Source organism: Xyrauchen texanus, chromosome 43, assembly GCF_025860055.1.
Source record: "Xyrauchen texanus isolate HMW12.3.18 chromosome 43, RBS_HiC_50CHRs, whole genome shotgun sequence".
Taxonomy (NCBI): domain Eukaryota; kingdom Metazoa; phylum Chordata; class Actinopteri; order Cypriniformes; family Catostomidae; genus Xyrauchen; species Xyrauchen texanus.
The window spans coordinates 27,592,914-27,609,560 of record NC_068318.1 but is presented as its reverse complement, the minus strand read 5'-3'; the positions used below and the strand labels follow the sequence as shown (position 1 = coordinate 27,609,560).

General features: G+C 38.7%; 1 protein-coding gene across 1 annotated transcript in view; it reads right to left on the bottom strand.

Annotated features, from left to right (window-relative positions):
- Positions 1–7,279: 7,279 nt before the first annotated feature.
- Positions 7,280–16,647, bottom strand: part of lrrc75bb (leucine rich repeat containing 75Bb) — a 32,965-nt gene continuing 23,597 nt past the window's right edge. Inside the window, exon 4 of the mRNA XM_052116553.1 lies at positions 7,280–8,890. Coding sequence (XP_051972513.1) covers positions 8,302–8,890 — 589 coding nt within the window. The 3' untranslated portion in view covers positions 7,280–8,301. The remainder of the gene's footprint in view (positions 8,891–16,647) is intronic.

Genomic DNA, 16,647 nt, shown 5'->3' with positions numbered 1-16,647 from the left:
GTCGCTCTACTCGACGAGAGGGCGTGTTTTACTGGCACGCATGTGTGCATCACTTTGATGCATGCAGCGTCTGGATGCTGTTTGCTTGGTCAACAGTCCACATGTCATTGATTCTGGAAAGTGTCGGATTGTGTTTAAGTGATTATTTGATTATGAATTGCAGAATGAATATTCCAACTGATTTTATATACTTACTTTTTTCTTAATTGCTTAGGCCAGTAAAGCTTTCCCTTTATTAAATATTTTAGCATTGCAAGACATGGCACTTCAAAAAAATTCATACCAATAATGTATTTAAAATTGTATATTTGTCATAGTTAACTTTTCTTTAATCTATGATTCTCAGTGGTGTAAATTTTACAAAGGGGGTATGAACAGCATTACTAAGTACTAGATTAGAATAAAATGAGAAACCTCTCCATCTATTGGCCAAATAAAGGAACTGCAACAAATCCAGACGCGCCTGCTAAACTGGTGGAATTTCTTATTTAGTGATTCATGCTATTAGTCTATTATTGATTTAAAGTGTCTGAATGTACCATAAAATGTTTCGAGAGATGCAATAATAAATTCGAAAGCACTTTTAAACACATATCTCCTGAATATGTGTAGCATTAGTCATTTATTTAAAAAAATATTTTTATTTTTTGTGCTGGAAGGACAAAAGGTTGCTTAAAATAACAGCATGTTCATTCTAAACTATAAATTAATTTAACAGATTGTACATGCACTGGGCGGGAAGGAGTCTGTTTACATGTGAGCAAGTGTGATCTGATATGCAAATTATAATGAAGAGAGATAATTGCATGTCAGGTCACGCTTGCTCACATGTAAACAGACCCCTTCCTGCCCAGTGCATGTACAATGAACATGCTGTTATTTTAACCATGTATATATATATATATATATATATATATATATATATATATATATATATATATATATATATATATATATATATATATATATAAATGACTATGCGTGAATGCTACACATATTCAGGAGATATGTGTTTAAAAGTGCTTTAAAATGTATTAATGCATCTCTCGAAACAATTTATTGTACATTCAGACACTTAAAATCAATAATAGACTAATATGAATCTCGCAGGCTAAATAAGAAATTCCACCAGTTTAGCTTGCGCATCTGGATTTGTTACATTTCCTCTATTTGGCCAATAGATGGAGAGGTTGCTCATTTTATTCTAATCTAAAAACAATGACAAGTTATATCATAACCCAGTTTATCGCAGCTCTTCTCTAATAAGATTGGAGGATAGTCTGGCAGCAGTCATTGGTTGAGCTGATATGAATGGACAAGCAGCTCAGACTGTCATGAGTGACAGAAGTGATTTCCTTCACTAAAGCGTTACAATATAATTATGGCCGTAGTGATTATGACGTCAGAATAGTGATGGAAATAATAATGGTTATGATTGCAATGCTTGGCAAGGCTGATATGAATGGCAAGGCAGCTTAAACAGTCATGGTGGGCATGAAGAGCTTACCCCAAATAAAAGGTCACAGTTGAAATATGGCCGTAGTGATTATGACGTGAGGAGTGGACACAGTGACGTCAGATGCCATAGCAGTGGGTTATGTCAAGGATTCCTGGAGATGGTGATATAATGATTGTGATTATGAGGATTTTCTAGGCTGATATTAATGGAAAAGTAACTCAGAGGGTCAGGGGAATAAATAGTCAGTATATTAAAATCTTGTGGATGCGAGATATGTCCCAAAGCCAGATACATGAAATATCTAATAAAAAAACTTTCGTGATCTGCAATTGAGTGTGCTCTAATTGCAATTTTCCACTGCACGTTATGGTTCGACTCACCTCAACTCTACTTGCTTCACTTTTCTGAGCTTGCATTTCCACTGCAGTTTAGTGCCACCTCAACGTGGGTGGGATTATAGGCTGATTGTCATAGTTGCGCTACCTCTACTGTTGTGACATCATCTTAAACACAACACAAAGTGACCAAAACAATAACACAACCGCTAGCTGTTAGCTACTAGCTCATAGTGCTGCATAAAACAGTTGTTGCATGGTGATTTTATACAAGTGTACCAGTTAAATTGGCCTGGTTGTTTTAGAAGCAAGTTTCCAGTAGCTGGTCAACTAAATAAAGTGAAGCTTTCAAGCAGAGTATAGAGTTAATGTAACAAAATGTACCATCCTCCATCGTGGATCAACACCAGTCCAGGGCACTCTCCCTCCCATTGCTCGCCGGTTTAGATCGCGTCCATTTGGTCGAACCACTTCCACTTTTCCTTGATGGTTCTGTAGTCACTTTTAAGTTTTTATTACTTTTCCCTACACTGTTGGTAGGTCCGATGGTAGCCGTGTGGCCAACAGCTGATACACTTCCCAAGAGACTTTATCATTTCGCTCATCGCTAATGAGTGTACCGTCTGCACCTCGTTTATTGACCACGGCATGGTTTTGCGCACAGCCATTTCTTTTTTCACAATTTGAAAGTCGCGTGAACAAATGATACTGTTACTAACTTTAAAACTAGCGGGTTGATGTCACGTGTCAGAAATCCAGTGACGCTGACCAATCAGTGATCTGCGGGATTTTGACGTCACATTTAGTATCGGCTCGGTTGGAACCTCGACCGAGGTGGTACTAAAAAAAAGTATCAGGTACCAGGTACTATCCACAGTGGAACCCCCCAAAATGTGAGTAGAGTCGTGTTGTACCGTGCAGTGGAAAAGTCCCATAAGGTTCATTTGAGGGTGCTTAACACCCTCAAGCACCCCCGTAGAACCGGGACATGGAGTAAAACCAAGTGAGAGTGGAATATATTTATTCTTGGTTTTATTTGTAAAATGCTGAAGTCCCTCACACCTCTATGTGAATGTTACTATGGCAGTAATCATTTATCAGTGTCATAAAGCCTGTTTTATTCAGTGGTGTGCTGAATGGGGTGCCAAACATTGACAAGACCCACATCATGACCCATGAGTATGTAAACAGGTTGATAATGTTCTGAGAATAAAACAAGCAAACGGGTCCACTTTGCGGCCAACATTAAAATAAGCTTTTAGAATCTCTTTCCCGAATATTTTATTTTACTTTTAAACCAGACTCCTGATATAGAGTGTTAAATTGTATACTAAATTACCATTGAATTGAAGAATGGTAAAATAATCAATTAATAATTTTATTTAGCCTTTATTCAGTTTTACTAACAGTTTTACTATAGGTAGATAGTATAGTGGAGTGGTGGTGGTGTAGTGGGCTAAAGCACATAACTGGTAATCAGAAGGTTGCTGGTTTGATCCCCATGGCCACCACCATTGTGTCATTGAGCAAGGCACTTAACTCAAGGTTGCTCTGGGGGGATTGTCCCTGTAATAAGCACACTGTAAGTCCCTTTGGATAAAAGCATCTGCCAAATGCATAAATGTAAATGTATAGCAGCAAAATTTCAAGCAATTGCAGAATGGTCCCATCAGAATACACTTCAGAAAATTGTGCATCATTCATTGAGTGCATGTCTGGGATTAAAAGATAAAACTATACAGAATTTTGTATCTTCTCTGTTCCATGTTCTAATTAACATCTATATGGTCACAGTCCCAAAATAATTGCACACCCTTGCTCAATGGAATATGTAAGACTAATACTGTAAATTGGCATGCAGATTTTCTTAAATACCAATACACAAAAATCCTTGCATTTTGTGTATGCACAAAATGCTGCATCAAAACGTATAAATGTGTATGATTTTGCAAATCAGCTTTTGTGACAATTAATAATTGTTTTTTAAATTATGATACATCTCCAATTTATACAGAGCACCCCCACTATTTTCAGAAGTACCCTCAGTGATTTTGTTCTGAAACTGGGCCTGAAGAGAGAGGAGAGATAAGATGTAACTCAAAACATAGATACACGCAAATGTTAATTTGACCACATGAAGGATCATATTACAATCATGATTGTATCTAATACAAAAGTAAGAAACCAGAACATCTCTCTGCCATAATAAATCAAGAAGTGTCCTTGCCAAAAGTAAACAAACCTGAGAAACCAGTGGGAGAGCTTATGAAATCTGATGCCATCTGAAGATTTATGACACAAATTCCTAACAGTTCATCGTGTTCTACAAGAGAAGAAGATAAACTGAGCTTTGAAGCAAACTAGGAGAGAACAAATGGAAGCTAATTAAAAAAATATATATGACGGGGAAACACTTTATGTCAATCCAAAAGACATATCTTTTATCCTATTTCATGACTGATATTTCTGAATGATATTCATGTTCTAAGCTTTAAGATAAGATTGCAAATAAGATATATTCTTATCAAAAGCTCCGAATAACTCTAGATGTTATAAAAAGTTAAATGCTTTCTATGTGATGATGTTCAAGGAATTGCATGTTAGAGTAATGCAAACTGTTGTCCACTTGGGGGCGACCTTGTCCATAAAACGTGCGTCTTCAGCAGCCAGTCCAGTTTACTTTTCACAATGGACCAGTAAATATTTAAACTCTTCCCCAGGCTCTCTCTCCACAATGACATTTTTTTTTAGCCAGAGAGAGAAAGATAATCGATAATTATTTTTTTCACAGCGCAACTAGTCCCACCTCTGCAGCCTCTCTGAGATTCCCTTTGGTCAATGGATGCCTACGCCAGAGTGCGTTGCAACAAAAGTTGACATGTTTTCAACTTTTGGTCGCATAACAGGGCTTCACTATTGGAAAACCTTGTTTGTACTTTTGACACACCATCCCCTTTGAAATCAATGCATTTGCAGCGTTCTCTGATGCAGTGTTAACTCTAGTGTGTAGAAGCCCTAATACTCCAGTGGCTTATTTACATGGGGGCCCTGGTCCCTCAGACCCCCCATGGAACCGCCCCTGCTCAAGATTACGGATGCTTTAAATATGTAAATTCATACTCAAAGAACAGATCAAGGGCTTTTGATAGTCTGCATTGAGTTTTAAGCTTTACCAGACAGGGGAATACAGAGGAAGTAGGATAAGATCATTTTGCTTAACGATTGTAATTCAGTTGAGATTCCCATAAATAGTACAGAAATCTAGTATGTTTCCATAGTCTGTGTTAATTGAGGCCATTTCATCCTAACCCACCACCGTCTGCTTATGTTGCACTCAGTCCATCCCTTACAAAACAATCTAAACTAGCAGCAAACTCATTCTTATCACATGCAAAAGAGCTTTTGAATTGCCGCTAATGTTTGCCAGAACTTTGTAGGTCTTCACCGGTAGTGGTGAACCTCCGGCAAACCTTTGGCAACAATGAACAATTTGCTGCAAGTTTGCCACAAAGCTCATTTGCATGTGAAAATCATCAGTGGTGAATTTGCGGCAAGTTTGAGGCAAATTTGCCATAATCTCTCGATTTGCATAAGGGAAGTTGTCAGTGTCTAAACATTGCATTGTTGGATGTTTGGAAATCACATCAGTAGTGATAATTGTCCATGAATCTCAGATGACAAAAACAAACAGATGATTACATGAAGTTACCGGAAATGCTACTGCAAAATGCATTCTGGTCTTCCAGGAACAGACTGGTATGCGCAAGTTACATGTGGAAATTCCCTAGTGTTGTTTTAAGTTACTTGGCTTGTTGTTATTAAGCCCCTAAAAGTTCTACTTTCTCACTGACAGTCTCTCAGCAAGTGCAGAAAATGTTAGCAATGACCCCAGAGACAGGCCTGACCATCTATCTGTCTTGTATAATACCTTATCAGAGTGTTGTAACTGAGTTCATGGAGACAAGACAAACAGCAAACACATGGAACAAATCACACTCAGCACACGCGTTAATTCATGCCTTCAAATCCTCCCTCACACACTGTTTACAGAGGATGATAAGCCTTTTAAGACAAAAGGGTTTAAACTGCTGTTTCCTGACACTGTTTGCAGGGTCGGGGAGTTGTACTAATCAGAGAGGTCTTTGACTTTTCGACCATCGAAGCGATCCAATCTCGCCTCAGAATGGCTGTATTTTTAAAGAACGCCAGATGGCGCTGCACAATTATGGTACTACTACATGATTTCCTAAATGTAAAGCTTTATATGATGGTTCATGAGCATTTTTTAATCAACAATATCTAAGGTTACCAATTATATAAATGTATAAGGGAAAGTGTATATTTTAAGTCCTGAAACTGGTATATATATATATATATATATAATTATAAAAACATTTTTTTTTATGTAAAGTTTAGGTGCTCTCTTATGATGTTCCTTTTTGAAAAACAGATATGTGTGTTACATACAGTATCATATTGTTCTATTGTTCTGGTATACAATTAAAGGTGCTACTGTATATCAATAAAACCAACAATTCTACAGCAATGTACGAAGGAGAAATTACAGAGTCTATTTTTATTTTAAGGGGGTAAAAAAGGATAATGAGAATGCTACATTAGTAAATTGGAGCTCCTTATATGGCGCAGGCTGCCAGTGAAAGCTGCCAGCTGTTGAAATGACTTATAGAGTCTCATTAAGAAAGTGCTGTCTGCTAACACAGAGCACTGTTCTCATTAAGAATACAGAGACACTGAAAAACACTGAGTATTGATTGCACCAGGATGAGAAATGAAGAAGGAAAGAAAACCTATTCAAACTGAACCTTCAATTATGTGAAGAACATCCCCAGTATAACGTACAGAACATATTTTAAAAGTAAAACACTCAGTAACAAAAAGTACATTGGTAAAACCATGTTTTTTTTTATATATATTTACCATGATAATATGATGGTATTTTTTAATTTCCTTTGAGTAGCATGAAAATACAATAGTGTGAGAATATGGTAATAATTCAGTAAAAGTCAAAGTACCATGGAATTCCCATCATTGTGCCATGGCACCGCCACAGTACCCTTTTGTAAGGACTCCCACAACCAATTCATCATGTTTGAAAGTTCAATTTACATAGCCAGTATTTCTGTGCTGTGCATTAGATTAATTAAATCAAAATTTGCTGACTCATGTAATTATCTACTGTACATGAATTCTCTGTGCCATGGAAAAAAACGTATAACACGATAAAAACAGGAGGGATTTTGTTCCTGTTCACCGTATACTTGCATGTTCAGCTAATACAATGGTAATTATAGTCAGTCATAGCCTTTATCTTTACAGTAAAATCTCCTCAGTTTAGTCTGTTTTAATATAATAAGCAGTTTAATCCAAATATCAAGAATACACAGCCAACCACACACATCTTTATAGTCATTTCCATTAACTCACAAATACTATGACACTGGGTCTTTTTACAAACGGAGTTTATTTCACATAGCAATTATAAAACTGTTAAAAAGATAACGAAGATACAGATGCTCAAAGCCATTAGTCACACCTTTTATGACATTTATAATAAAAGTGATGACTACATATATGTACTACAATGAAAACTCTGATGTTGAATTCATAAACAGACCATGAAGGGTCAAAGACTAGAGATGACCAGCCAACAGAGAAAGCCTACCATGTAAAGTGCAAATCAGACATGCGTCTGTAAAGGAAACATCGTAGGGTACCACCTGTGGAGCAAATGTCATCAAAAACAAAACACAAAACAACCTTAAAAGGTTACTGTAGGACAGTCATGCATTCGCACAAACAGCAACAAGAACTAATAAATTAATAGCTTAACTCTGTTACATCAAACGCTTTTTAAAAATACAAAATATTGACATGAATCAACATATTTTTATCAAATAAATTTGACTCTCTAACTGACCGTACAAACATGGTTCTTGTGCTGAACAATAGTAAATAGTTCCAGGTGTTTAGAATTAAGAGTATCACCTCTCATTGCAAACTGGATGAGATTCAAAATAAATATAATCATGTTGGTTTTGTGGCATAGGAGTTTTTGACTATGTGTCTGGTCCTCTCTAATGAGCTCTGACCCCACCCCACACACAGTATGTATCTCTTGTAGCCTGTAGGCACTCCAGTAGCTCTTTCATATTTGGGTGAAGTAAACTTTTAATGTTGGAGGCAAACAAAGGATTGACCGTTGCTGCTAAAAACAAAGAAAGTCATGTAGACTGTGTGTTTGGGTGACTAGGTCTGACCAGAAAAGCTTCAGTCTCCTTTCAAAGTGTATAACATTTCCTGACCTTCTACCCTCTCTAACGTTCCATTCTGTTCTTCTAATATCCCACCTACATCCTTACATGGCCATTTTGCCTCACGTCACTTCCAGTAGCCCAGTTAGGGTTTGTGGTGAATGGGGCACTTCATGCATTGAAAATTTTTATACACTGGAACTTGACTCATAGTATAAGAGGAGCAAGAGGACCATCACCTCTCACATAAATGAAGTGTAATGTTACTTCTTTTCTCTTCTATGTTCCAGGGCTCCAGCACCAGATGATCATCCAGATCATCATCCCTATGCTCCTCTTCTTCCTCCTCCTCAAATACACTGATTTCTTCAGCAGATGTCTCTAGGCAGTAGCTGCTGCCCTGGCCTTCATTGTATTCATAGATGGTGGGCAAGCTGCTTCTCATTCCAAAGCGTCTGCGAAGGGCAACCAGCAATGGCTGGGGAACTGTGAAGATGTCCATATTATTGCCCAGGTCCACCCAAGCTAAATTAGGAAACTTCTTGGGGTCCTTAACCACCTCTATTAGGTCTTTAAGGATGGCTACAGTCAGTCGGTTTCCATTGATGGCAAGTGTGGCGAGTTTGGGTAGCACTCCTAAGAATGGTAAAAGAAGCCGTAAGCTCTCATCCTTGAGTTCTGTAAAGCTAATGTCTACTGCTGTCACATATGAACCGTTGTTTTGAAAGTAGTATGCCACACGATGCAAGTCACGTCCAGAGAGGGGAATACCAGACAAATCCACGATACCATTAGCTAATTTCCTTTTCAGCGTAGTTTTAAGACTGTGAAAGAAAGAAAATAAACACCATTAGAATTGAACATTACAAGTTTATATTATTATGATATCTCATACCCACTACTTTGATTCTTTACAATAAATGCCCTGTAAAATCTTGGGGAGACACCATCGAAAACAGGTTCTGCCTGCCACAAGGGGGGCTTATGTACGATTCCTGGCCAATGTAATAGTGATTTGAGGGCTACACTTTCAAGCTTTCTGAGGACAGACATCTGAACTTGTGGGAACACAACGGCAAAAAATTACCTTATGAGCATTGTTGGATCAGTAGTGCCATGTGGGATGCCTAGGTTCGATTCCCTGCCAATGTAACAATGCCTTTTAAGGCCAATACTTTCAGGCTTTCTGAGGATATGCATGCAAAATTGTGGGAACACAACAGCACAAAATGAGCCTCACAAGCAATGGAGGTTCAGGGGTAGAATTCTTGCATGCAACACGCAAGGCCCGATCTCTCCTGATTTCTGGCCAATGCAACTGTTACTTGTAAGGACAATACTCAAGTGTCCTAATATGTCAAAAAGGAGTCCTTACAAGCATTGGTGGTTCAGTGGAAGAATTCTTGACTGCCACCCACGGGTGCCAGGTTTGATTCCTGGTTAGATTCACAGTGACTTTTGAGGGAAATAGTTTTCGCCCGACAACACAGGGATCTGTGGACAACACACTTTTGTGTTCTCTGTAGTGCTGTAAGTGGAGTAATTAATTTTTATCATTGCACCTTGGGGACGGTTCAATGTAGTAACAGTACTTTAAGTCACTTTGGGAAAAATAGCCTCATCTACATGAGCAATTGACAAACCTACAAAGTTTCAGCTCTCATTAAAGTACATGAAATATGTGACAGTATGTTATGGTTGATTCAAGCATACCAGTGCCTCAAACATCAGCCATCAATCTCAAATGCTTGTGTCTTAAACATACAGAGTTTGCTGTCTCCGATAAGGAGCAGAAAGAGACAGCCTATTTAAATCTAATCCTGCCAAGTATCTTAGTGTGATGGCCAATGCTGTTTACGATGTACAGAGACTGTGGCACGAGGCCAAAAGCACAGCGCCTGTGTCTTTTCCTCTGTCACTGTGCATTACCCATCAGCACTTCCTCCGCATATCCATATATGCAAAGCAGGATGCAATAAAACAGGCCACTCAGTTAAAAGCTTATTTCAAAGCTTAGAGTCATGCATGAGGATGTTGGTTTTGGATTAGGCACTCTCTTTAGAAGGAAAGGAAATAGGGAAAATGTAAATATGGATGTATGGATGTATGGATGGATGGATGAATAGGGTTCAATGAGTCATTGTTCTTGCCCGAAGCAGTCACGTTGACAAGAAAGTCAGGGCTGTCAGAAGAAATGAGTGCACACACCAAAAACTAAACTCCAGTAACACAGGCTGACGGCGATGTTTACATTTGTGCATAACCGTTTTCTCTGAGGTTGTGCTAAGTCCCCCCTATCCTTCTTTATATACGAAGGAGTGGAGGGCAAAGTGGCCAGGCCCAATGTTATTGCTCTGAGGTTGCTCTTTCAGAGCTCAGGAGACTTACACTGCCATTCAAAAGTTTGGGGCATTTACTCATTCTTTATTATTATATTTAAGGATAATAGTAAAGTCCTAAAACTATGGAAGAATAGAAATGGAACTATAGGAATTGTGTTGTTTCTAAACAAATCCAAAATAACTAAAAATAACTAAAAACGTCATGGTTACTGTTGTAACCTCCGTTTCCTGATGGAGGAAATGAGACGTTGTGTCGAATGTAGTGTCACAAGGGGTCTTTCTTGAGAGCCTTGTGTACCTCTGAACTTGAGAAAAGGCCAATGAGAAATTGGCAGACAGAATTTGCATGTTCCGCCCCCGGAAATACGGGTATAAAGGGAAGCGGGCGTGCATCTGTCAGTCAGGTTTTTGCACTGAGGTGCCGAGAATATGGTACGGCCATTTACATTGGTAGGTCTATTGTCATGGCAAGGGGGACACAACGTCTCGTTCCCTCCATCAGGGAATGGAGGTTACAACAGTAACCATGACGTTACCCTTCTGTCACTCACTCGACTTTGTGTCGAATGTATTGACACAAGGGGTCCCATTTAAAAGCGCAATGCACATAGCTGGGGCTATCTTAATGCTATGAAACACATCGGAGAAGGCGATCTTTCCCAATCCTATTCTTTCAGGGTGAAAAGACCCTGCGGAGACCACATCCTGCCCAGGCTAGTGGGAGGTGAAATGTGGCCAATACACCACATGGGTTGTCAAGCCACACGTGGTGTCAAGCCACATGTGGTAGTGGCATGGTGGTAGGTCCTACCTGATGAGGGAGGAGCTCTACAAACACAGCGACCGTGGGCAGAGGGACTGCCCAAAGGAGACGTGGGTCTGCCGACAGGGGGACCGTACCGTGGAAAGTACATCACAGGGAGTTGCCTAAAGAGGGAATTAGGCCTGTGGAGCCCTACCCAAGTACAGAGCACTTGCGGCTTGTAGTGGGTCTGGTTGCAAATTCCTCTGCTGAATTCGCAGTCCAGAAGGCTAGGGAGAAAGAACATCCAGGAAGCCAATTTGCAAACAAGCGCCACTTTAGGGTGTAAAGTTGCCTGGTAGAGGGAGCTCTGGCTTGGTTGATCATGTCTACAACTGCAGGTGGTAGGTCACTCAGATCTTCCACGTCCCATCCAGAGGCCACACATGGAGGTTCCAGAGTTCTGGGCGAGGATGCCAGAGGGTGCCCCGTCCCAGGAAAAGAAGGTCCTTCCTCAGGGGAATTTGCTAGGGAGGTGCTGTCGCGAGGAGCATGACATCCTTGAACCAAGTCTGAGTGGGCAGCGCCGCAGAATGATGTGAGAGATAGCCTCCGTCTGCCTTTTTACCACTGAAATCTGCTGGGCAAAGTCATCGACGTGAGGCCAAGTTGGGAGACAGGGGCGTTGAGAAAGCAGTCCTTGTCAACATTGCACATGTCAACAATGTTCAGCCAAAGGTGGCATTCCTCCCAAGGCTATCGAACTGATTCTCAAAATCAAGTATAATTCAGCTTGCCTTCCATATTTATGCTCTCTCACAACATTCTAATATCTTTTCTTACAGCCAGTTCTCAAACCGATCATTTACATTACATTGGAAATATTCTGTATACATGGTTAATAATAAAGGCTCTAATGCAAGAAAAATGGTTCCTTGGCCACTAACTGTGCATTATATTAGAGAGCTGACAACTGAACGGCAATGCAGTTCCCTCCTTTAATCACCAGGCACCACCCCACCCCTTTGCAGTGAGGAAAGTCCATCTGCTTCTCCTCTGCTTGGCATGACAGTATTACATTCAGAGGGGCTTTTGCTGTGACTGCAGGATTTGGACTTCCTACGCTGTGTGCTCTATTGTTCTGAGTTTGGGCTCGTCTGATTGGATTAAGGGCTTTTCTACAGGGGCTGCCTGGCACACTGCTTGCACTTTTCTGCGTGGGAGCAGAGGTCCAGCTACACAAAACGCATGGATCAGCCCTTTTCAAAAACACACTGGCTGGGTGTTGATGTCAGAGTCATGAGCAGGGGTGCAGTCAGCTCCCAGAGTTGGTGGGGTACAGGTGGAATGGATGGGGGGGCAGTCCAGAATTGTTTGCCCATCTGCAAGGTAATTTGGCAGCACTAGTCATGCTAGGGGTGTCTTGTTTAGACAGTGTCCTTTGTCTCAGCAACACTGTTAATCGCACAACTGTATAGAAAGCACACCTGAGGTGAATTAGGTTCAAAATGCCAGTGTCTCAAATCTCTTTTGTTTATTTTATTTTAGCATCTATTTTAGTCACACTACATCTGTACTGATGGTTTGCAATGACAGCTGGGTAAATTTCCCCCTCCACTTTTACATTTACATTTATGCATTTGGCAGATGCTTTTATCCAAAGTGACTTACAGTGCACTTATTACAGGGACAATTCCCCCAGAGCAACCTGGAGTTAAGTGCCTTGTTCAAGGACACAATGGTGGTGGTTGTGGGGATCGAACCAACAACCTTCTGATTAACAGTTGTGTGCATTAGCCCACTACGCCACAACCCCTATGACGTTTGGAGTGCCCTTCCAACTGAACATATACGCTCCCTTCAGATTGAAATCTCACTAAAGATGGCTGAATACCATGCAAAGATGGCTGAATACCATGCAAAGTCCACTATCAGTCAACAGGAATGCACCTCGTGGTGCATCAACAAATTGAGGGTCAAATATAAGGTCAGCAGACAAAGTCAAATAATGCATTGATTAAATCAGGTGTTGAATCCTCTAGAATCCATGGAGGAGCTGAATGGCCTGCTTAATGAGAGTTTTACAGGGTTTAATTACATTGTGCATCCACACTGCCCTTTGGGATATTGACATGTTTTTACCAAGAGCTAACATGACCTATCAAATGCAACAGCAATAAGAGCTAAAGACTATGACGAAACGCACAAAAACAAACACAAATCACATTTATGCCATGTCTCCATTATCGCTAAAATCATGTGGTTCTAAAGATCTCCATATTGCCTTCTATGTTGTAAGATGGGTTGACTAAGCAAACCTGAGCTTTATGTGTTGTTTCAGTTATACTTGTGTTTAGCTAACACTGACTGGAGGCTCTTCCTCGTTCTTCCCTTGCCGACTTAAAGGTGAAATCCATTCAAAAACCTGTCATCGCAAGTCCGGGTGACTTCACACCACCACCATGACTCTCAAAATAACATTGCAAAAACTCTCTTCAAACGATTTCTCTACCAAGCCCTGACAAAATGGCAGAATTGAAGGCCCATTTGCATTAACATAGCCCCCATACGGACACTCTGACATATGCTCTATAATACATTATATTGTTAAGACTTAATTTGTTCTATATATATATCTACAAGCCTCTGGCGAATTGAAAGAAATCAGTCATATTTTTTATTTCTCTCTTCTCTTCAGGCTCTAACTTTCCCCTGGAATAAATTAGTTTTTTGGATGCTGGTCTCACAATCAGGTGTCTTAACTAGCTTAACCAACAAGACTTCCTATTTCAACTAGCTTCCCCAGAGAGAGCTGGTTGACATTCGTCCCCCAACACCAAACCAGCACTTACCAGTATAAACCAGTCTGGAAATTCATGCTGATCTCAGTTGTACATTTTTTGTGAATTATTCCATAATTTTTTTTGGCAATTCTCAATCAATTCAAGCTGGCATTAAAACCTTTGGTTGAGCATGTTCAGTAACACAACCAAAAGTGATTTGTAAATTATATTCACACTGCTATATTTAAAACACTACAACTACACATTCTATGTTTTACCTTGTGAATTTCATTGTTTTTTTTAATGTACAGTAATTTCAAATCAGATGATTGCAACACACTCCAAAACATTTGGGACAGTCGGTTGTTTACCACTGTGAAACACCATTTCTTCTAATAACACTTATTAAGCATTTAGGCACTGAATACACAAGTTTGTTAAGTTTAAAAAGTGGAATTCTACTCCATTCATCCATTATGCAGGTCTTCAGCTCCAAAAAAAAGTTGAGACAGGGGCATTTTAAGACTTATAACAATTTGATGAGTTAAAAGCTATCATGTAAGATACCTGTCATAAGGGGCAAAATGGCACTTGCCATAAACATCCCCCACTGTCCTCAATCTCTCAATCATCCCACCTCCCCTTGCTCCCCCTTGACAAGTCTAACTTTTATTAGTGCTCTCTGTGTGTGGCACCATGAGTTGATGCCATCCTGCTTTTATTAGTCATCAGAAGGCCACAGTGGGCTTAGGGGTGATACTGAGCATCAGACCGTTCTGGTGCCAGTTATTGGGGCTGTTAATCCTACTAACACAAAAACACTATCACATGCAATCAAATATAAGGTCGCTCTACAATAGGAATATCGGTGCCTCAATAAGGTTCTGCCAACATATATGTGGAACTGTGCTAGCGGAAATTATGTTACAGTTCCATACATGACTCGTGGCCAAAGTGTTAGGAATGTTGCACAGGTCCAGGGTACTCTGCTACAATTTACAAGATTAAACCAATTAATTTCGACCATTGGTTCCACAAGTCTACACTCACAATCAATGTTCAGACAGGAATGTTCACCTGATGCCTGTACATGCTTGAAACTGTTATCACGCAAATCTCACAAAACCTGTCAAGAATGAATATATATATATATATATTTAGATTTGGGCTGTGAATAGATACAAATTTAAATAAACTTTCTTTTATGACATGGCAATTAATCAAATCGCAATTAAAAGCATATATCAATATTTGCTGAGCAAGCCCCTCAAATAAAAATAATTTACCATATAACGATCAAATAATTATAAATGTCTATATTTTAAACATTATAAATAATATATATTTTTAATTATTTAATTAAAATGCATTATATAATTGTGGGAGACGAGAAAAGCATTGATAACAAACAAAGTGCAACTATTTAGCAACTAAATTTGTCAATCTGTGTGAGATAGTTTTATTTTAAGGGCTTTTCTAAGGATGCGTCAATGTACACATGCGTCAGTCGGACAATTTTAAAGCGCTTTGGTTCATCGCATCATAAACACAGCATTTTTATGACGTTGTGCAAATTAAAGAGTTAGAAACGTAGAAAAACACTTGAGACACCTGCATTAGAAATTGCACTCTGTCCTGCTTTGTTTGAATGCAAGAACTCATCCGTCCTCATCTTGTGCTGTCGCTAGTGTCAAGCAAGCCTAAGTGTGGTTTGTTCTTTGTACAGCTGAGCATTGCCTAAACAGCTGGAGTTTCGCTAACTGCCCCCTGCTGAAAACAGGTGCTACTTCAAGCTTAAATTTGCTTAGATGGAAGGAATATTCCATATTATGCTCCGGAGAAATTATAATTGCATTAATTTGTTGAATTAACGTGTTAAATTGACAGTCCTTACTTAAATATAAGTTATATTTTGCTTAAAGAAAAATAAGCCTATTTCTAAGAAATGTTTTGCATTGTGAAATTATTTTCATTACAATTGAATTATTTTAATGAAAATAAATAAATAAAATGAATAAATAAGTATATATTTTTATTACAAATTACATTGTAAAGTATTTATATATCACTGTAGTATTTATGCTAATTTAAATAAAAGTCATTTTAACTATAGTACAATAATTTGTACTATAATTCTATAAAAATTACTGTATTACAGTTATTTGTGAGAATAAAGGAAATGTTTTTGGATAAATTTGCTTAATTGTCCTGCAAATAATGTCAGAATGGTAAAAAGTTACAATTTTACAATAAGGTAGTATTTGTTAAAATTAATAAAGGTAATACGATAGGTATCATGAAAAAACAATGAACAATATTTTACAGCATTTATTATTCTTGGTTAATGTTCATTTATAAAGATAATTGTTCAGTGTTTGCTCATGTTAGCTCATAATGTATTAACTAATGTTGAAATTTACAACTTTTTTAAATAAACCCCCCCCAAAACAACCATATAACTATTAGTATATGTTGACATAACATTAACCAAGATTAATAAGTGTAAAAGCACTGTTCGTTGTTAGTTCTACTGAAGTAGATCACTAATGTTTATGACAGTTAAAAAAAAACTTTTTGTAAAGTGTTACCTAAAAATCTTAATGGTCGTAAAAACATTTGTGTAATGTGACCTGTACATGGTTTCGTGAGATTTACCCTGTCACGCACAAACCCACCATTCCAGTATAATAAATTACTTCACAGGAAAATGGAAA